Here is an 18,956-nt window from a genome sequence, read left to right as displayed (position 1 = left end):
CTCCTTGTGACTCTGGGCAAGTCACTTAACCCTCCATTGCCCCAGGTACAAATAAGTACCTGTATACAATATGTAAGCCGCATTGAGCCTGCCATGAGTGGGAAAGCGCGGGGTACAAATGTAACAAAAATAAAAAAAATAATTAGAAAATGAATGGTATAAAAAAACAAAACTTAAAGAGTTGCATATGAGTTTGCATGACAAGTGCTGCTTAGATGGCAACTCTCGCTATATCAACTAAGGCCGGTGCTGGGCTGGCTTCTACGGTCTGAGTCCCGCATATAGCAATCTGGTTGTAGGAGAGCTGAAGACAGCTTTGACGGAAACTCCAGTAATCTGGAATGTGAAGACAGCGCCAGGCAGACTTTACGATCTGTGTCCCGCAAATGACAAGACGGATTCGGATAAGCTGGACTGGGCTTTGACGGCAACTCCAGTAGTTGGAGCGTAAGGATAGACTTCTACAGTCTACGTCCCAGAAACACCAAAGAAAAACCATGATCAAGTATATAATATCACGTTCATTGTTGATTTAATCTTGAGTTGATAATGAATAAGACTGTTTAGTAGACTGGATTGACCATTCAGGTCTTTATCTGCCATCACTTACTATGTTACTATTCATGTGACCCCCAAATTGATTATTTATGGATGCAGACCTCCCCTCTCCTGTCTCATCTATTTCCTCTTCTCTCCATGGCACCACTAGTCAGCATAGGTCACCATTACTCAGCACTGGTTTCCAGTCTAACAGGAAGCCCACATGGGAGGAGCATTCATTGACCCTCATGCTCCACATTGAGGTCAGAGCGAGGACAGTATCCTTGTTCCTGTGACCCCCATTTGGAGACCCGGCCAACGCTTTGGGAATATTAGTAAATGAGGCCTTTAGCTGTACACCCTCTGGGGGCAGGGAAATACCTCTGGTATCTGAACGTAACTCACCTTGAGTTACCAAAGGCATCTGCCTCGTGCATGCTCAATTTCACTAAAACTGAGTGTGTGCCAGGAGGGGGGGGGGGGGTGCAGGGCAGGCAGCGTGGTGGCAAATAGCGCAGGAGGAAGTCTTCTGCTGGTGGGCTTTAGGCACCGCCGCCAGCCAAACCAGCAGGACTTAGAGGGGCCCTAATCAAATTTGAGGGGCCTAGGCCCCCAAATTTCCACCATGGCTACGCCAGTGTAGTGAAAGATATCAGATTTTCTTTCCACTTTTCAAGCCTAAACTGTTAAAGAGATGCATACGGCAAAGGAGATCCTTGACAACTTGTCCTGGTGCATAGAATAGTTGCAGATATCAGTAACACAACCTAAGAAAATTCCCTACTTTTCTCGTGTTAATTTCTAAAGTGTTGATAAGAACTATCTACAGTGCATCTTTAAAGCTGTGCAGAATACTCCATTCTGAAAGAACATAGATCCCTTGAGAAACGTCAATCACACACACCAACCACAAAAGTGCAGCCCCTTTGCTTATAAAGTTAGATTGGCTTCCAATCAAAGCCAGAATAACATACAAACTATGTACATTTGTGTTCGAAACATGTGGCTTAACCCCTAATTATATGCAACCTTTTAATTGATCTCCCCCTTCGCAACACTCTCCCTGGTTCAAGAGATCATCCAACCTTCACTATCCCAGTTGCAAAAACGTGATCTACAAGTCAATCCGCATGAGTGGCCTAGTGGTTAGGGTGGTGGACTTTGGTACTGAGGAACTGAGTTCAATTCCCACTTCAGGCACAGGCAGCTCCTTGTGACTCTGGGCAAGTCACTTAACCCTCCATTGCCCCATGTAAGCCGCATTGAGCCTGCCATGAGTGGGAAAGCGCGGGGTACAAATAAAATAAAAACATTCTCTTACCTCTGTACCAAATGTATTTATTTACCGCCTTTTTGAAGGAATTCACTCAAGGCGGTGTACAGTAAGAATAAGTCAAACATTAGCAATAGACAATTACAGGAGTAAACATATTCAAACAACAATACAAAGTATGGCATAGTATGCTACATTACAACGTCAACACATTACACAATAAAACATAATAGACAGCATAGGGTGTCAGCAAAGACGGAGCAATAGATAGATAAACTAGAGTAAGAAAATAAGGGACTAGTTTAAAGAAAGTTGCAAATGAAGGTGCTTGAACATTATCTTAGCTAGGGTAGGAGTGGATAAACATGTCCTGCTATAGTATGTGTAGCCAGTGTCATTTACTTCTTCCATTAAAGGTCTGGTTGAAAAGTCAAGCTGTCACCTGCTTCTTGAAGTAGAGATAGTCTTGTGTTAAGCGAAGCCTTTCAGGGAGTGCATTCCAGAGTGTGGGGGCTACTCCGGAGAAGGCTCGCTTAAAGGTATCACATCGTGTGATGTCCTTTGGAGAGGATGGTGGAATTCCCTCCCGAAATTCATCAGATGGGAACCTAATTATTTGATATTCCCAGAAATTCCTTAAAGCCTCTCTGTTTAAGCAATTTCTCATGGATGATCATAATTAATTTAAACCCCTAATTGTACAAGTATCCAATTTCTCAGTTCCTGTCTAATTATTGTTATACACGGATGACTATAAATTGTTACATTTTTGCATCTACCATTCATGTCCATACTACATATTGTAATTACTCAATCCTCACTTATTTTGTTATTACTACTTAATGTATACTATCCTGAATCACCTTTTGTACTGTTAATCGCAATAAGTTGTTAGCCATATTGAACCTGATCTATTGGGATAATGTGGGATATAAATGAAATAAATAAATAAATAAAGTGAATGTCCATCTACAAGATCTAGACAAAGATGAATAAACCCTTGCAAGATCGGACTTTGGTACACTTGCTTACTGCACCTGGGTACTAGTTTGGGCATCTGCAAGATTGGACCTTGGTACACTTGCTTACTGCACCTGGGTACTAGTTTGGGCATCTGCAAGATTGGACCTTGGTACACTTGCATACTGCACCTAGGTTCTAGTTTGGGCATCTACAAGATCGGACTTTGGTACACTTGCTTACTGCACCTGGGTACTAGTTTGGGCATCTGCAAGATTGGACCTTGGTACACTTGCTTACTGCACCTGGGTACTAGTTTGGGCATCTGCAAGATTGGACCTTGGTACACTTGCATACTGCACCTAGGTTCTAGTTTGGGCATCTACAAGATCGGACTTTGGTACACTTGCTTACTGCACCTGGGTACTAGTTTGGGCATCTGCAAGATCGGACCTTGGTACACTTGCTTACTGCACCTGGGTACTAGTTTGGGCATCTGCAAGATTGGACCTTGGTACACTTGCATACTGCACCTAGGTTCTAGTTTGGGCATCTGCAAGATCGGACCTTGGTACACTTGCATACTGCACCTGGGTACTAGTTTGGGCATCTGCAAGATCGGACTTTGGTACACTTGCATACTGCACCTCGGTACTAGTTTGGGCATCTGCAAGATCGGACTTTGGTACACTTGCTTACTGCACCTGGGTACTAGTTTGGGCATCTGCAAGATCGGACCTTGGTACACTTGCTTACTGCACCTAGGTTCTAGTTTGGGCATCTGCAAGATCGGACTTTGGTACACTTGCTTACTGCACCTGGGTACTAGTTTGGGCATCTACAAGATCGGACCTTGGTACACTTGCTTACTGCACCTAGGTTCTAGTTTGGGCATCTGCAAGATCGGACTTTGGTACACTTGCATACTGCACCTAGGTTCTAGTTTGGGCATCTACAAGATCGGACTTTGGTACACTTGCTTACTGCACCTGGGTACTAGTTTGGGCATCTGCAAGATCGGACCTTGGTACACTTGCTTACTGCACCTCGGTACTAGTTTGGGCATCTGCAAGATCGGACTTTGGTACACTTGCTTACTGCATCTAGGTACTAGTTTGGGCATCTGCAAGATCGGACCTTGGTACACTTGCTTACTGCACCTGGGTACTAGTTTGGGCATCTGCAAGATCGGACTTTGGTACACTTGCTTACTGCACCTGGGTACTAGTTTGGGCATCTGCAAGATCGGACCTTGGTACACTTGCTTACTGCACCTGGGTACTAGTTTGGGCATCTGCAAGATCGGACTTTGGTACACTTGCTTACTGCATCTAGGTACTAGTTTGGGCATCTGCAAGATCGGACCTTGGTACACTTGCTTACTGCACCTGGGTACTAGTTTGGGCATCTGCAAGATCGGACTTTGGTACACTTGCTTACTGCACCTGGGTACTAGTTTGGGCATCTGCAAGATTGGACCTTGGTACACTTGCTTACTGCACCTGGGTACTAGTTTGGGCATCTGCAAGATCGGACTTTGGTACACTTGCTTACTGCACCTGGGTACTAGTTTGGGCATCTGCAAGATCGGACTTTGGTACGCTTGCTTACTGCACCTGGGTACTAGTTTGGGCATCTGCCAAGTAGACTCTGCTGTAGTCCTGCTCATGAAAAACTGCAAATGCTCTACTGCTGCTGTCCCTCTGTATTTAAACCATAGCTTCAGTCTGAGTTTTAGCAGATAGATAAGGACTGAAATGCAGTTGCTAATGTTTCCAGCAGCGTATATGGCAGCTCAGGCATGCAACTTCCTTTCGCAGACACGAGGAGCAGCATGTCTCATCCTCCAGACACCCCACACCGAACTTTAGTCATAGGGCTGGTGTCATGTTATATCAGGCACAGTATGTCCCTCATGTCAAAAGACAGTGAAGAATTGTAGGTTAAATATAGCATGTCCTGGTGACCTGAGGTGGCCTCTTTGATCTCTATAGGAGCCATCACACTACTTGGCAGGTTTGAGACTTGGGTTTTAGAGCTTACAGTCACTTATTCCCATTAATTATGGTGTTCTCTGATGCTATTCTTAGTGCTTTGTTTACACGGTGAGGGAGAGAGTGGGGTGGGGTGGGGATGGGACAGGGAGCACAAGGGGGCAGTGTATATTTATATGTTGCAAACCAGCCCCATAAAAGTTTAAGCTAGCTTTACCTCCTGTAGAGCACCAGGGTCTCATCTTTCCTGTCCCTAAGATTGAAATGGAGTAAGGTTTTTAAAGGGAATTACTTTGGCTTACACTCCCAGAAATGAGAAGAGCTGCTCTCCAAAGAGCAAATAGAGAATTTGAGAAATGGTGACGTGAACCCCTTCCCATCATCACAAGAAAAAGAAAACTGCAGCATTAAACAGGAGTGAAAGAGACCTGAAATGACCAAGATGTAAAGAGTAGGGGAGGATCGGCTGCCCAAAGTTCAAAAGCGGACCTTCATTTTTGTAGTGAATTTAATCCTCAAGAAAGATACCAGCACGGAGGTCCTCTATTTATCCGAAGAAGAGGTTCCTCCTGGGGTGACATTAGGAGAATGCTATACCAGGGCCCCATGCCAGAGGGAACCTGAAGCCGAAGGACCTACACCTTGCGGCAGGATTTGGGGCCCTCTCCCAAATACTCAACCCAGGTCTCAGCATATCGAACACTAGCCCTGTATACAGAACATGCAGGGACAGTCCAAGCTTCCCTATACTGCCTCGTCAACACATTCCAAGCTTTCTCTGAATAATCCACATCTAAGGGTGAGGAGTACTTCTGTCTCCAAGCCTTACAATATTTCTCTTCTCCATGGGGAGTGCCAACAGTACCAATGCTGCATTATTTTACCACAACACACATTACCATGAAGCAATGTGCAATGAATAATAATGAGATGCAAAGCATGCAAATCTATGCAAAGTACCTCATTATTATGCAACTCAACTAACCCAAAGGACCTCATTATTATGCAACTCGAATAAGCTGGTGTTATTTTTCTTCCCAGAGACCACCAATGCTCTGAGAAAGCCTTCATAGAGAGTCAGTGGCGTTCCTGGGGGGGGGGGGGGGTCCGCCCCGGGTGCACGATGCTGGGGTGGTGCCGCGCGCGCCTGTCCTCCGTTCGTGGAACGAACAGAGGACAGGCGCGCGCACGGCACCCCCCCCCCCCCAGCGGTGTGCACCCGGGGGGGGTTCTTTCGTGGGGGGGTGTCGCGCTGCATCTGGGGGGGGCGCTGCACCCGGGGGGGTGGGGCGCATCGGCGATCCGCCCCGGGTGTCAGCCCCCCTAGGAACGCCACTGTAGAGAGTGTTGGCATCTGACTCCCCCTTACCTCCCTCTCAATGGCAGTCCCCACTTCCCCCGGAATAGGCTCCCATCCTCCTTGAGGGCATCTCCCATGCTTCCAAAAACCAACTTTCAGCCCCTCAAAGGCATCCCTTAATCCCTAGTTAAGTTCCCCACCTTCCCTGGACCCGTCCTGGGACCTATGGGGGGGAGGGGGTGTCCTTGGTGTCAATGGGATAAGGTCGGGAGCAATACTCATTTGCGTCTGCTCCCACTGTCACCGGGTTGTAAACAGCAGCTTGATCCCTAGCAGCAGTTCCATGAGACTACTGGCTGGAGTCTTCAGAGGGTGGAGGCTCTCCGGAACACCAAGTTGAGTGTTAGTAGCCCAGTCCATCAGGGAGGAAAACTAATGCAGCTTGCGAGGTTGATTGCAAGCTGAATTATTCATTTATCATGAGAGTCACTAACCTGCCGTACTGAGTTACCATATGTTAGTGACTCCCACAGCAAATTAAACTGCAGTAATATGCAATATTTTAGCATGGCATAGCCACTAGCCAACCTAAGTCAGACTTGTACTAGTGACCTAGACAGGAATAGGTCTGTAATCTAATGTCAATGTCTTTCCACCCTGCTGCCAAAAAAGAAGACTTCTTCACACAATCTCTCTTTCAGAACGCAATAACATCCCAGCCGATATTTAATACGATTTGAGCGGGAGGGGCCTCTCCTGCCTGTCTAATTCGCTTACTGACACCTAAATGGTGATATTCAGTGGAACTGCATATCGACACCGACCGCCCAACAAAAAAGTGGGCAGGTCAGGGGCGGTGTTGAGTAGGATCCGGGGGTTATGCGAGTGCTGGCAATATTCAGTGCCAGGACTCGCATAGCTAAGCGGGTGAATTTAGGCTGGCTCAAGAAACTGCATATAACTAAGGGTTTAATTCCCAAGTCGCTCTCTCTCCTGTCCTCTTCTTGGTTGTTGCACAGGACGCTAGGCAACCGGCACTTCTTCCATCTCCTTCCCTCCTCCCCCTCTGTCGTTCTGGGCACGTGCTCAAGAGCTGTGCTTAATATGCAACTCTTGAGCGCAGGCGCCAGGCACCATCCTCCCTACAGTTGCATTTAATCAGCGTTGAGCATTAGGGAGTTGTTCTGTGCTGTTCCAGTGCTATTTCTTCAGCGCTGTTCAGTACAGTACAGGGAACAAAACAGCGAAGATGACTAAAAAAAGAAAAAAAGGAAAAAATACAAAATACAAAAATAATAATAAATGAAAATACAAAATAAAAACACAGAAATATAAAAAAATATATATTCAAATATGTGTATAAAAATAGAGCGGCGACACTTTGGTTGTTGAAAATTAAAAAATAGACTTTATTCATCAGTGGATAGCAGGGAGAAAGGGACACAGCTGTGTTTCGGCCATACAGGCCTGCGTCAGGAGTCTTCTCACTGTATGCTGATTTCTTGTACTATCCAGATTGTGGAGAGAATAAATGTATCTCTTTCTTATGTGATCGCGCTAACCAAAACTTGAAACAAAGTCAAGCGGAAAAAATCAGAGCAGCGTCTCTTCTGTTTTTTGCAGTACAGTACAAGAGCATCTGCACCTTAACTTGGGATATGAAACTGCTCCTAAATGATGGACCTAGGGCCCTGATGGTAGAGGCCATTAGCTCATACTAGCACCCAAATTTACCTGTGTAGAATGTTCAGAGGCCTGGAGGGTAGGAACTAACGAGCGCGCAGCTGAACAGCGCAAGTAGCATGCTAATGTGGTCAAGCTCATGTTAAAGAGGTCATTTTGTATTTCTCCCCAATGCTCAGAAAAGTGCGCCCGGAAACAAAACTACCTTACCGCTGCAAAACAAGGTTGGAGAAGGAGTTACAGTGCTGGAAGAGAGGATTTCTCACAATCCTCACGTCTCTCTCATGATTCTTTCTGCAAAATCTGCCGGTTTTGATTGCTTTTGGAAGCAGAAAGAAACCTGTGCAAGCCCTGGTCATGAGAAGCAAACAAGCATAGCCAAGTGAAAGCACACAATGGTGTCCGTCTTCTACGTCGAAAGCGCTTATATTTAGGCGGCAGAAAACAGATTCCAATGTGTGCTTCACGTTGGGGGTTTTACCAGGCGCATGTGCCCAGGAGCCGAGCTTATCACGGAACTCTTCTGCGCACGCGCAAATAACAATCCTTTCGCCAAACTGCCTAATGCTGAACGCTAAGTGCGTACCCACATTGGCGTCTCGTCAGCGTTGAGCATTAGGGCGTTGATCTTCTGCGCTGTTCCGGCAGTGCTATTCGGAACAGCACCGAAGCTTTCAGCACTGGGACCTAGGAGAATAAATTCAATTGATTTTTTTTTTTACTTACAGAGCTGTCCAGACACCTTTGGCGGGATGATCATGAAACATTTTTCATTTTGCTGTGCCAACACCATCAGATTTCATTTTCCTTCTGAGCTGACTCAAAGCTTTCTCAAGTGCCCTGCAAGCGTATATCCATGGCTATCATAACTTCCTTAAGCTTGCTGTCTTCACTTGGGAAAAGCCAGTCCTTTATTCCAGCCTTATGTTCTCATGATGCAGGGACTGCCTGGCACAAACCTCTCACACACTGCCCCTCCCGGCCCTTTTAACGCCTCTTCATTTCTAATCTCTCTGCCTCCATTCTCCAGTGCACTATCCCCTATCCTATTACGGTGTCATTAGAGCTATTCTTTAATCAATGACGATACATTAATAGATGCTCCTATTGCCACATCTGTCTGCTCCCTCCATGTTGTTTACCACTGGCCTCAAATGCCTCCGTTTTCTGACAACTGAGCCTGATGGAAACCTAGGCCCTCTGACGCTGAAACTCAAAGGGCTTGACTGGCTAACTTTTGAAGTTAGCAGAAGAAACCCAGTGATTTGAATTTCTCACCCCACTCATCCACTAAGTTTTATGTGGATAAACTGTTGTGTACACAAACCCTTGCATTCCATATACGGCATTCAGAATTGTATGCAGAAATCTGGGCACACGCCCAATTTCTGCACGCAATTTAATTGAACAAACCAATTAGCAAGTGCTAATAAGCAATTCTAATTTGGCAACAATTAGAATGTACGTGCACATCTTGCCAGGCATATTCTATAAAGATGCGTGTGCAGATTATAGTGCTTGGATCTGAAATGGGAGGACGGCCATGAGAGGGTCATAGGCATTCCAAGAATTTGAGCACACTGTTACAAAATATGCCCGATCCACGTCTCATTTAGGCACAGGGTTTCAGCTGCTATAAATCCTCACGCCTAAAGGTTAGGCGCAGATCCTGGCACTAGGCGCCATTTATAGAATTTGGTCCAAAATATACTGTTTCAAAAGAGGCAGGGCTGGAGGTGCCCCTTGTGTGTGATTCAACTTTATTCGGTCAGCCCGTTATTCGGTGCTTGGGTCAGGCTGTCCTATAACAAGATGCTAACTCTAGGCGCCATTTTTGCGCTAGCAGTGATCCTATTCTTAGGTACGAGTGCTAGCATAAACTGAACTGGCATGCCTAAATGTAGGGCTGAGCACTTGCTCTAGGTCCATGGCTGGCATAAATATCGGCGCCTAATGCGGCGTTTGAACATGTAACTTATAGAATTCTGTAATCAGCCCGCATAAATGTTGGCCCCGTCTATGACATGCCCCTCCCAACAATTACAAGATAAGCCATTTTGGCACATAATTACAGACTAGCAGCTAGGCATGGTACTTATGTGAATGGCCATATTCTATAAATGTATACATGCTTAGGACAGGACCGCCGAGAGACTGAGTAAGGGACTGGGGCAGGGCTGCTGCCGCCGCCCCCCAATCATCGCCACTCAGCAGCCCTGGCTTAGGAGCAGAGGAATTTTGTTCATTTGAATTTGCACGCATTATACTGGGGCTGGTTCTGAGGTCCTATTTTATAAGGTACCTTCTCCGACTTTCAGCACAGTCATCCTGTCATCAATATCATCCTCTTTATAAATGAACTAAATTAATTAATGAGGGAGGGTGAGGGTTTGAGAAAAGGCAAGAGTAGGAAGTCTGTGATGGACTTTCCACGGCATGTAAAAATCAAGCTCATTGTGAAACTCTGTGGATGTGTTCATTTCAGCATTGCTTTTGGGGTTCACATGACCCCTGTGGGCTGGACAAGGCTCTCATTGTCTTCTCTCCATGTCTGCTGGCCCTCATGATTACTTTCACCTGCATAGCGAAATTATAGTGAATTATATAAAGGAACAACCAAAGATTCCCTAGGCTAGGGTAGTATTTTTATGGAAGTTTTTCCATGCATACAGCCCGTTTTACACAGAAAAGCCTTCATGCATGCACTTTTACGTGGGGCATACGGAAACATCCCTGAGGTTCAGTCTGGGCAATGTATGCACTGAAATGTGTGTGTGTGTTTTATACAGTACATGGACACATGTACATAAGTATTGCCATACTGGGACAGACCAAAGGTCCATCAAGCCCAGCATCCTGTTTCCAACAGTGGCCAATCCAGGTCACAAACACCTGGCAAGATCCCAAAAAAGTACAAAATATTTTATGCTGCTTATCCCAAAAATAAGCAGTGGAATCTCCCCAAGTCCATTTTAATAATGGTCTATGGACTTTTCCTTTAGGAAGCCGTCCAAATGTTTTTTAAACCCCACTAAGCTAACCGCCTTTACCACATTCTCTGGCAACAACTAATTCCAGAGTTTAATTACACGTTGTAGAGTACATGTAAGCATTTGCTTCATCTTTGGAGCAGGAGAGGTTTGTACACTTGAACTTGCATGCATGCTACTGGGGTTGGTTCTGAAGGTATCTTCCCTGACTTACAGCACAGACATCCTGTTACCAAAATACGCCTTTTTTAAACCCTGCTAAACTGTTTTTACCACATTATCTGGCAGTGCATTTCAGAGTTTAATTACACATTGAGTGAAAAAATATTTTCTCTGGTTTGTTTTAAATTTACTACTTAGTAGCTTCATTGTGTGCCCTTTAGTCCTAGTATTTTTGGAAAGAGTAAACAAGTGATTCACATGAAATTACCCTCTACATTTACAGTAATACAGACTTCCACAGGGAACTGAAAATGCCCATTTAGCTTTACTGCAAAACTTCCACATTAAAAAAAATCAGCAAGTGCTATCCACTCTGTGCTTACTCACCCAGCTGAAATAATCTTACTTTCACTCATCAGCAAGGGGCACACATTTATTTTAAACCAAATACATGTTGTTTTTTTTCTGCAAACTTCCTATCCAACTGAAGCCTTTGCACGCTCAGACTAATTTAGCAGAAAGTTGCAAAACAAGTTTAGGGCTCTGCAATAGACATCTTCCCTGTTCCTTTTAAAGTTGAAAATAACAAGGTGCCTTTTGTTCCCTGAGGGGTTATTAAAGCAGTCACTTACAGCTCAAATCAGGTAAGAAAGCATTAAAATAAAAGGTTGTTGGTTTTGGTATTTATATTCTCCCCTCTCTAATAATTGTCTGTCTCTGTGGAGTGAAGCGGGAGCTGTGATTGTGAGTGGTGATTACTGGGAAAAGCGGGAGAATTCACTATCAGTTTCTTAAGAAACAACCCTGCTGTTAGGCCCAATAAAAATGTTCGCATTTTTTTTTAAAGGAGGAAATAGGACTCAGGGGTGTGCTGGTAAATTGTTAACAGGGGGCTCTCTCTCGCCAGCAAAGTAAAAGAGAATTCAGGAGGGGCCCAAGCCCACATTTTGGGATCCATTTGTTAAAGTAGCCATGGAGAACCGGCTCCCAAAATTCTTAAAAACTTAACAAACGGCTCTCGAGAGCCTGTGAGAGCCTGCTCCAGCACACCACTGAAATAGGTCCCAAAAAGAGAGGGGTTAGATATCTGTGACCGGAAGATTTGTGGCCACCTCAGCTTTGGGATTGGAAAATGAATGCCAAGGCTTGCTTTTTGGGGTTGCCATATGGCTCCAGAAAAAGGAAGTGAAATAATTATGTGAATATATGTGTGTATATCGCATTGTGGGTTGGTTTGTGTAAGATATGTGGGGGAAGAGAAATCAGGGTGTCATGAATTAACATATTCCTCCTTTAGGTTTAAACAAACGTTGAACTGTATGTTTTATTATCCATGTATCAGAAGGTAATATGGAATGTACCATAATTTATGGGCGGAGGTTAGAGCTCAAGTCTAACAACATTTAATGTGAGTAATTCATGACTTATACATATGTATTATAGATATACGCATACATCGGTGAGTAAGATCTACTTGGGCGCAGCTGTATGTACATACACAAATATTAGGAGGTGGAACATCATATGTGCAATGATGGTTCCATTGTGACACCACCACATATTCCTCTTGGGGATATAATGGGTGTAAACGGTATGGTCTGAGCACATATAAAACAATTTAAAACACTTTAGCATTTTTTTAAAGTGCATATATATATATATATATATATATATATATATATAAAGATAAATTATTCTGAACCCAAGTTTACTATAGTGAGTTTAAGGTTTAACTTGGTTGGTTGGATTTGATCTTCCTGATTTTTTGTAATTTATCCAGAAAAAGGAGGACAGATTGAGCCAGTCTTGGGTTTTACTTCCATTGCTTTGAATGGAAGCAAAACCCGGACTGGATCAATGTGTTCTCCTTTTTCTGGAATCCACTAAATATCAACCAATAGGATGTGGAAAAATCACTTGAAAAATTAATACCTCAATACTGCCTTTTCCACTAACCAATAATGAAAATGATGCAAAAATCAGTGATTATGATTTGTTCAATTAATTTTAAGTTATTTAAATTTTTATATTTTTAAGGAGGAAAAAAGGCCTCACAGAGCTCCTAGACTATATACCAAGACCCTGAAGCAGTTTTTCGAAACGCTGTCCATCGTTGGCTTGGAGCGACATAAAGAAATGAATCTAAAGTCTTCCAGTGGGAAAGATAAGTGTTCTTTCGACAATATTGTGCTGATTTGAAGAGTGTTATTTGTGAAGGCTTCCTATAAAGCATGAGTTTGGCATAAAGAGGAGCCACTATAGAGGATTATCACTACGATTATTAGTATAATTCCCTGGAGTGTAGTAAAGAGTAGTAGAACACGCAGGAGGTGTTTTGAGCCAATGATGAACAGAGGATAGATTTGTATCCGTTTTAGCTCCAATAGTCTAGGAGCTCTATGAGGCTGTTTTTTCCTCCTTAAAAATATAAAAATTTAAATAACTTAAAATTAATTGAACACTACTACTACTACTATTTAGCATTTCTATAGCGCTACAAGGGATACGCAGCGCTGCACAAACATAGAAGAAAGACAGTCCCTACTCAAAGAGCTTACAATCTAATAGACAAAAAATAAATAAAGTAAGCAAATCAAATCAATTAATGTGAACGGGAAGGAAGAGAGGAGGGTAGATGGAGGCAGGTGGTTACAAGTGGTTACGAGTCAAAAGCAATGTTAAAGAGGTGGGGCTTTCAGTCTAGATTTAAAGATGGTCAAGGATAGGGCAAGACGTAGGGGCTCAGGAAGTTTATTCCAGGCGTAGGGTGCAGCAAGACAGAAGGAGCGAAGTCTGGAGTTGGCAGTAGCGGAGAAAGGAACTGATAAGAAGGATTTATCCAGGGAACGGAGTGCACGGGAAGGGGTGTAGGGAAGGACGAGTGTGGAGAGATACTGGGGAGCAGCAGAGTGAGTACATTTATAGGTTAGTAGAAGAAGTTTGAACAGGATGCGAAAACGGATAGGGAGCCAGTGAAGGGTCTTGAGAAGAGGGGTAGTATGAGTAAAGCGACCCTGGTGGAAGATGAGACGGGCAGCACTGATTTTTGCATCATTTTCATTCTTGTTTAGTGGAAAAGGCAGTATTGAGGTACTCCTTTTTCTGGAGCCATACGGCAACCCTATTTAGTGTCCTTCCTGGGTCTGTGACTTCCCAGTCCTGTCTGCTGCTCAGTACGCTAATTTCACGTCGGTTTGTGTTCACTACTGAGTAAAAACCTCTCTCACTGATTGCTTCTTTCCTTCTGTAGCCCTCTTCCACCTTCTCCATCCTGCGTCTGGAGCTTGCCCATGCATGCACCTGCCCCCCCCCCCTTCTCAGCTTGCCCTGATCCTATCAGCTTCACCCCAAAACAAGGCCCACATGGCCCCCTGCGGTTCTCACTCTCCCCTCTGTGTCCGCTACCCTTCACGATTACTTTCACCGACACTGTAATCCCTTCAGCACCCCTCTTTGCGTCTTATTTTCCAAAACTTCACGACACTATAATTCACTTAACACCCTCAGAGTCCTTTATACATAATACTAAGCACTTTAAACCTTTTCCTATCAGGCATTCAGAGGTCAGCCCATCTAAGGTTGCCAAAGTTTTGAAAGAAAGAAACCTGTCACCTGTGCCTTGCCAGCCCCACCTCACGGACTGCAAGCAACAAAATGAACTGTGTTCAACACTTTACATTCTCTGACCTGAAGTCTAGGCTAAAATCAAAGGGCCCGATATTCAGACCGTGGGAAGCAGACCACATAAGTGCCGCAATCGACACTGACCCCGGATATTTAATGCCGGGCAGTTTCTGGTGACCCGCATTGAATATCGGGGGGGGGGGGTTGGCCGGCTAAATCTTAACCTGGCCAAGCACCGGTCTTGACATCCAGAGGTGGCCTGGTTCAATTCCCGTTGCTGCTTCTTATGATCTTGAGCAAGTCACCATTGCCTCAGGTACAAAATTAGATTGGGAGTCCTCCAAGGACCTGGAAATACCCAGTGTATCTGAATGTAACTCACCTTGAGCTACTACTGAAAAAAGATGTAAGTAAAACCCCAATAAATAAAATAAATCTGTGCATAACTGTCCTTAGTCAGTATTCAACCGACTGTACACCAGTGGCGTAGCTCCGTGGGGCCACGGGGGCCTGGGCCCCCATAGATTTGGTCCTGGACCCCCCTGCCGATGACCCTCTCGACCCCCCTCCCACCGCCAACCCGCCGTTGCCGTCGCCTACCTTGTTGTAGGTCAGACTCAGAAACAGAACGCAAAAAGAAGAGGACCTTGGCTGGCAGGGGTTGGGGTCCCCCGCCAGCCAAGGTAGCAGATGGCGACGGCACGTTGACGGCGGGTTGGAGGTGAGAGGGGGGGTCGAGAGGGTCGTCGGCAGGGGGGGATTTCAGAGTTGGTGATGGTGGCGGCGGCGGGGGTCGGCGGCGTGGGGGGGGCTAAAATGTGCCCCTTCACCTCGGGCTCTGGACCCCCCTCCCGCCGAAGTCTGGCTATGCCTCTGGTGCACGCAAACTCCATAGAGTGCAACTGCAAGGGAGTGTGGATCTGGGAGGGGCAATAGATAAGTAGTAGTTATGCACTTAACTGCGAACAGTGAGGTGTGAGCATTTACACCAGTTAGGTGTGTAAGTGCAGGCTTATGCTAATATTCTGTAATGCCAAATTACATACGTGATTAAGAGTGGATCATCCTGGCGCTTAATGTGAGGCCACCTTTTGAAAATTTATCTCCTATGTGGATAGAACCAGGGTGGAGCCATGGTGGTCCCAGAACTAAGCTGGTGGCAATATTCAGTCTGCTATCTGGATAAGCGCCCTAGGTTACTGGATAAGTTATCTGGATAAGAGACTGAATATTGCCACTATCTGGATAAGTTGTGGTGCAGATCCTCTTATTTAGCTGGGCTGCTATCCGGACAGTGGCACGGAATATCCGGATAATTTTTGACCATCACAGCTGACGTTTAAAAACATTAATTAGACTGGCTTTTGACTATACTTATATTATTCCAATTAAGCATCCTGCACCTCCTCCAAAAATAAGTACCTGTATATAATATGTAAACTGCTTTGATTGTAACCACAGAAAGACAGTATATCAAATTCCATCCCCTTCTCATCCCATCTGAACACATTTCCCAGACCAGACCTCCTCATACATGTCATCCATTCCTCATGCCCCCTATACATATATGGTCCCCCATCAGAGCACTTCCTAAATGTGTAACACTTACCCTCACTAATCTTTCTTGCCCTTCTAAATTTATCTTTTTTTCCCTTCTCAAATTTATCCCCAGCGGTCTCCTTCTCTCCATCTCATCCCTACCAGCCTCCACCAATCTCCCACTAACTCCACCCCCATGGCTGTCCCAGCCAATCCCTCTCATTCTCTCCTCAGTCTGTTCTGACCAGTTCTCCTCTCCCCAAGGTGGTCCCCACCAGCTCTCCTCTCTCCCCTCACCCTTTCCCCATCAGTTGCCCTAATTCTCTCCTCATTCCATCATCACAAGTTGTCCTTTTTCACATTCTTCTTGATACTTTAATCTCTTCATCCTCAACTTTACCCTCCAGAGTCTCTCCTCTGCAGCCTGATCCACTAGCATCTCTCTTTTCTCTCCCTCCCTCCCCAGCCATCCATCACTCTCTCTTCCCAATCTCGGCCCTACCACTCATAAGCTCAACTCCCTCCCCACTAACAACATTATCCTCTCAGGTTCCGATATTCAAAAACGTTGAGCTCCTACATTTATTCTCCTGCACTAGTGCCCAACTTTCAGCCATACTTATGAGTCTAACTTTTTAGCTAATAATTCATCTTTACTTAGGAGTTTACAAGTTTTGCCTAGATTTATAATTCTAATTTATGAGCTTAATACTGAAAATTAGTGTTAAGTTTATAACCTTTTCTCCCCACCCAAAATATGCCTCTGTTGCCACCAGTGGCGTTCCTAGGGGGGCTGAAACCCTGGGCGGATCGCCGATGCGCCCCGCCCCCCCCCGGGTGCAGCACGACCCCCCCCCTGGCAAAAGAACCCCCCCGGGTGCACGCCGCTGGGGGGGGGGGGGGTGCCGCGCGCCTGTCCGCTTCGTTCGTTTCCATGCTCCCTCTGCCCCGGAACAGGAAGTAACCTGTTCCAGGGCAGAGGGAGCACAGAATGAACATAGTGGACAGGCGTGCGGCACCCCCCCAGCGGCGTGCACTTGTGGCGGACCGCACCCACCGCCCCCCCCCCCCCCCCCTTGGTACACCACTGGTTGCCACCCCAATGTTAATGCTCCTAAATTTAAGAATTTAGTGAAATTGTGAATACATTTTCAGAGAGGCCAAGTTAGGAGCACAACTCTAAAATTTAGGAGCATAAATCCTTTGACTATCTGGCCCTCAGTGTGCTATTGATCTTGGTCAGTTGCTGCTCTTCTAACCTTTACTAATACTGCACTGCTGCTACTACTCTCAGCCCCTACAGTCCGTCCCTGCTCCTGCCATCATGCTTAGGAAGGCAGGTGGGGTCAGTGTCAGAATCTGTATGAGCTCCTCTCCCAATCCCTGCAATCATCACACACCTTCTCACAGGAGGCGGGGCTTGGAAGAGGAGCATGTGCAGACTCCACCCCCAGCCCCATGTGCATTCCAAAGCTGCTGCTGCTGCACTGTGATTGGGCTCAGCTCTGAGCGGAACCTTCAAAAAGTTAAGAAGGTTATAGGGTGAGAGAAGTGGGGAGTCCATTCTACTCTGGAGACTGATGGTCAGCAGAAAATCAGCACTTACACTGGCCAGTTTTCTGGTTCTGCTGGCCTCTATGAAAGGCAGCCATGATGACTGAACAGTGGCTGGTCAGCAACCCTAGACCCATCTATATCTAATGCGTGTCAGGTGCACATCCCTTGAGAACCAGAAGCAGCTGCAATGCAACAGCAAGTCAGAACTTACCATTTTCTGGCTGGTCCTTAATATCAGCTTCACTTGCCTGGCTGGGACTTTCAGATTGACTTGAATCTGAAAAACATAAAATACAGCCCAAAATTACAGGGTCTGCTGTGGAAATGGATCAGAGGCACCAGGCCTTCTCAAAAGCTTGTGTGTGTGCGAACTAATGGGCAAGCGTCCCGGGAGAGCTGCAGAGACAAGACACTGTGTCCTAACTGATACACTACGCATACAGAAATCAGACTGGGTCCTGCTTCTAGCCAGGACGGATTTACCATTTCAGTGTTCTGAGACCAGGGGAGTGAGTAGGAAGGGCAGTCGCCCCAGAATGCACCACTGTGAAAAGAAGGCCTCTTCCTCCTCTGCAGTGTAGCCCTCTCTCTCCAGTGCCATTCAACCTCAGCAATAGCATCTCATTGACCCATTCTCATTAAGGCACAAGGGCAGGCTGGTGCTGATTCTCCCATGCCTTTAAGAGGAAGAGCCTGACAAAATGCTGCTAAAGCTGAGGGATGCTTGAGAGGAAACTGACTCCCCCCAACAGCTGTGCAATAATCAGATGTGAGGAAATTCAGACTGTAAGCTCTTAAGGACAGGGTCCATGTAACAATGTGATATCTTGTATAGTTTCCTGTGTCTTGATGGTGCTATCCAAATAATAAGTACCAGCATGTTATTATTTTTGAAAGGATCGTGAGGGGAAATGGGAAGGACCTGGAAATTGTGCAAGATGGGTCTCTGAGGAGGGGGAGGACACAGGTAAACCCAGAAGTAATCTATTTTTAAAACAAGTGACAACCAAGGTATTCTGGAGGGAAAGGAAGAGCAAAAAGGCAGAGCTGATAGGAACATTTGTTCCCTTGCAAAAAATGCTCTAAATGTATTAACAAAAACCCCTCAGCATTTTCAACAGAAAAAAACCCCACTGCAAAACTGGGAACAAACTGCACCAGAGCAAACGTTTAACACAGCTGCATGTACAGAAACTATGATCAAGAAGAAAGTGGCCAAATATCCCTAAAACTCCCATTAATTTAGGGCAAAACTATTTCCTGCACCTTTAAGCCTGAAAAGCTCAGAACTGGCTTCTGCAACTTAAGCACATATTGGTGTGACAGCACTGCAG

General features: G+C 45.4%; 1 protein-coding gene across 4 annotated transcripts in view; it reads right to left on the bottom strand.

The window, feature by feature from the left end:
• Positions 1 to 18,956, bottom strand: part of NFIA (nuclear factor I A) — a 649,330-nt gene that overhangs the window by 272,919 nt on the left and 357,455 nt on the right. For all 4 annotated transcript variants that reach the window (XM_030206347.1, XM_030206348.1, XM_030206349.1 and 1 more), the window contains exon 3: positions 17,834 to 17,899. In XM_030206347.1, coding sequence (XP_030062207.1) covers positions 17,834 to 17,899 — 66 coding nt within the window. The remainder of the gene's footprint in view (positions 1 to 17,833; positions 17,900 to 18,956) is intronic.

This window comes from Microcaecilia unicolor, chromosome 6 (genome assembly GCF_901765095.1).
Source record: "Microcaecilia unicolor chromosome 6, aMicUni1.1, whole genome shotgun sequence".
Taxonomy (NCBI): Eukaryota; Metazoa; Chordata; class Amphibia; order Gymnophiona; family Siphonopidae; genus Microcaecilia; species Microcaecilia unicolor.
This window is presented reverse-complemented; position numbering and strand designations above follow the sequence as displayed.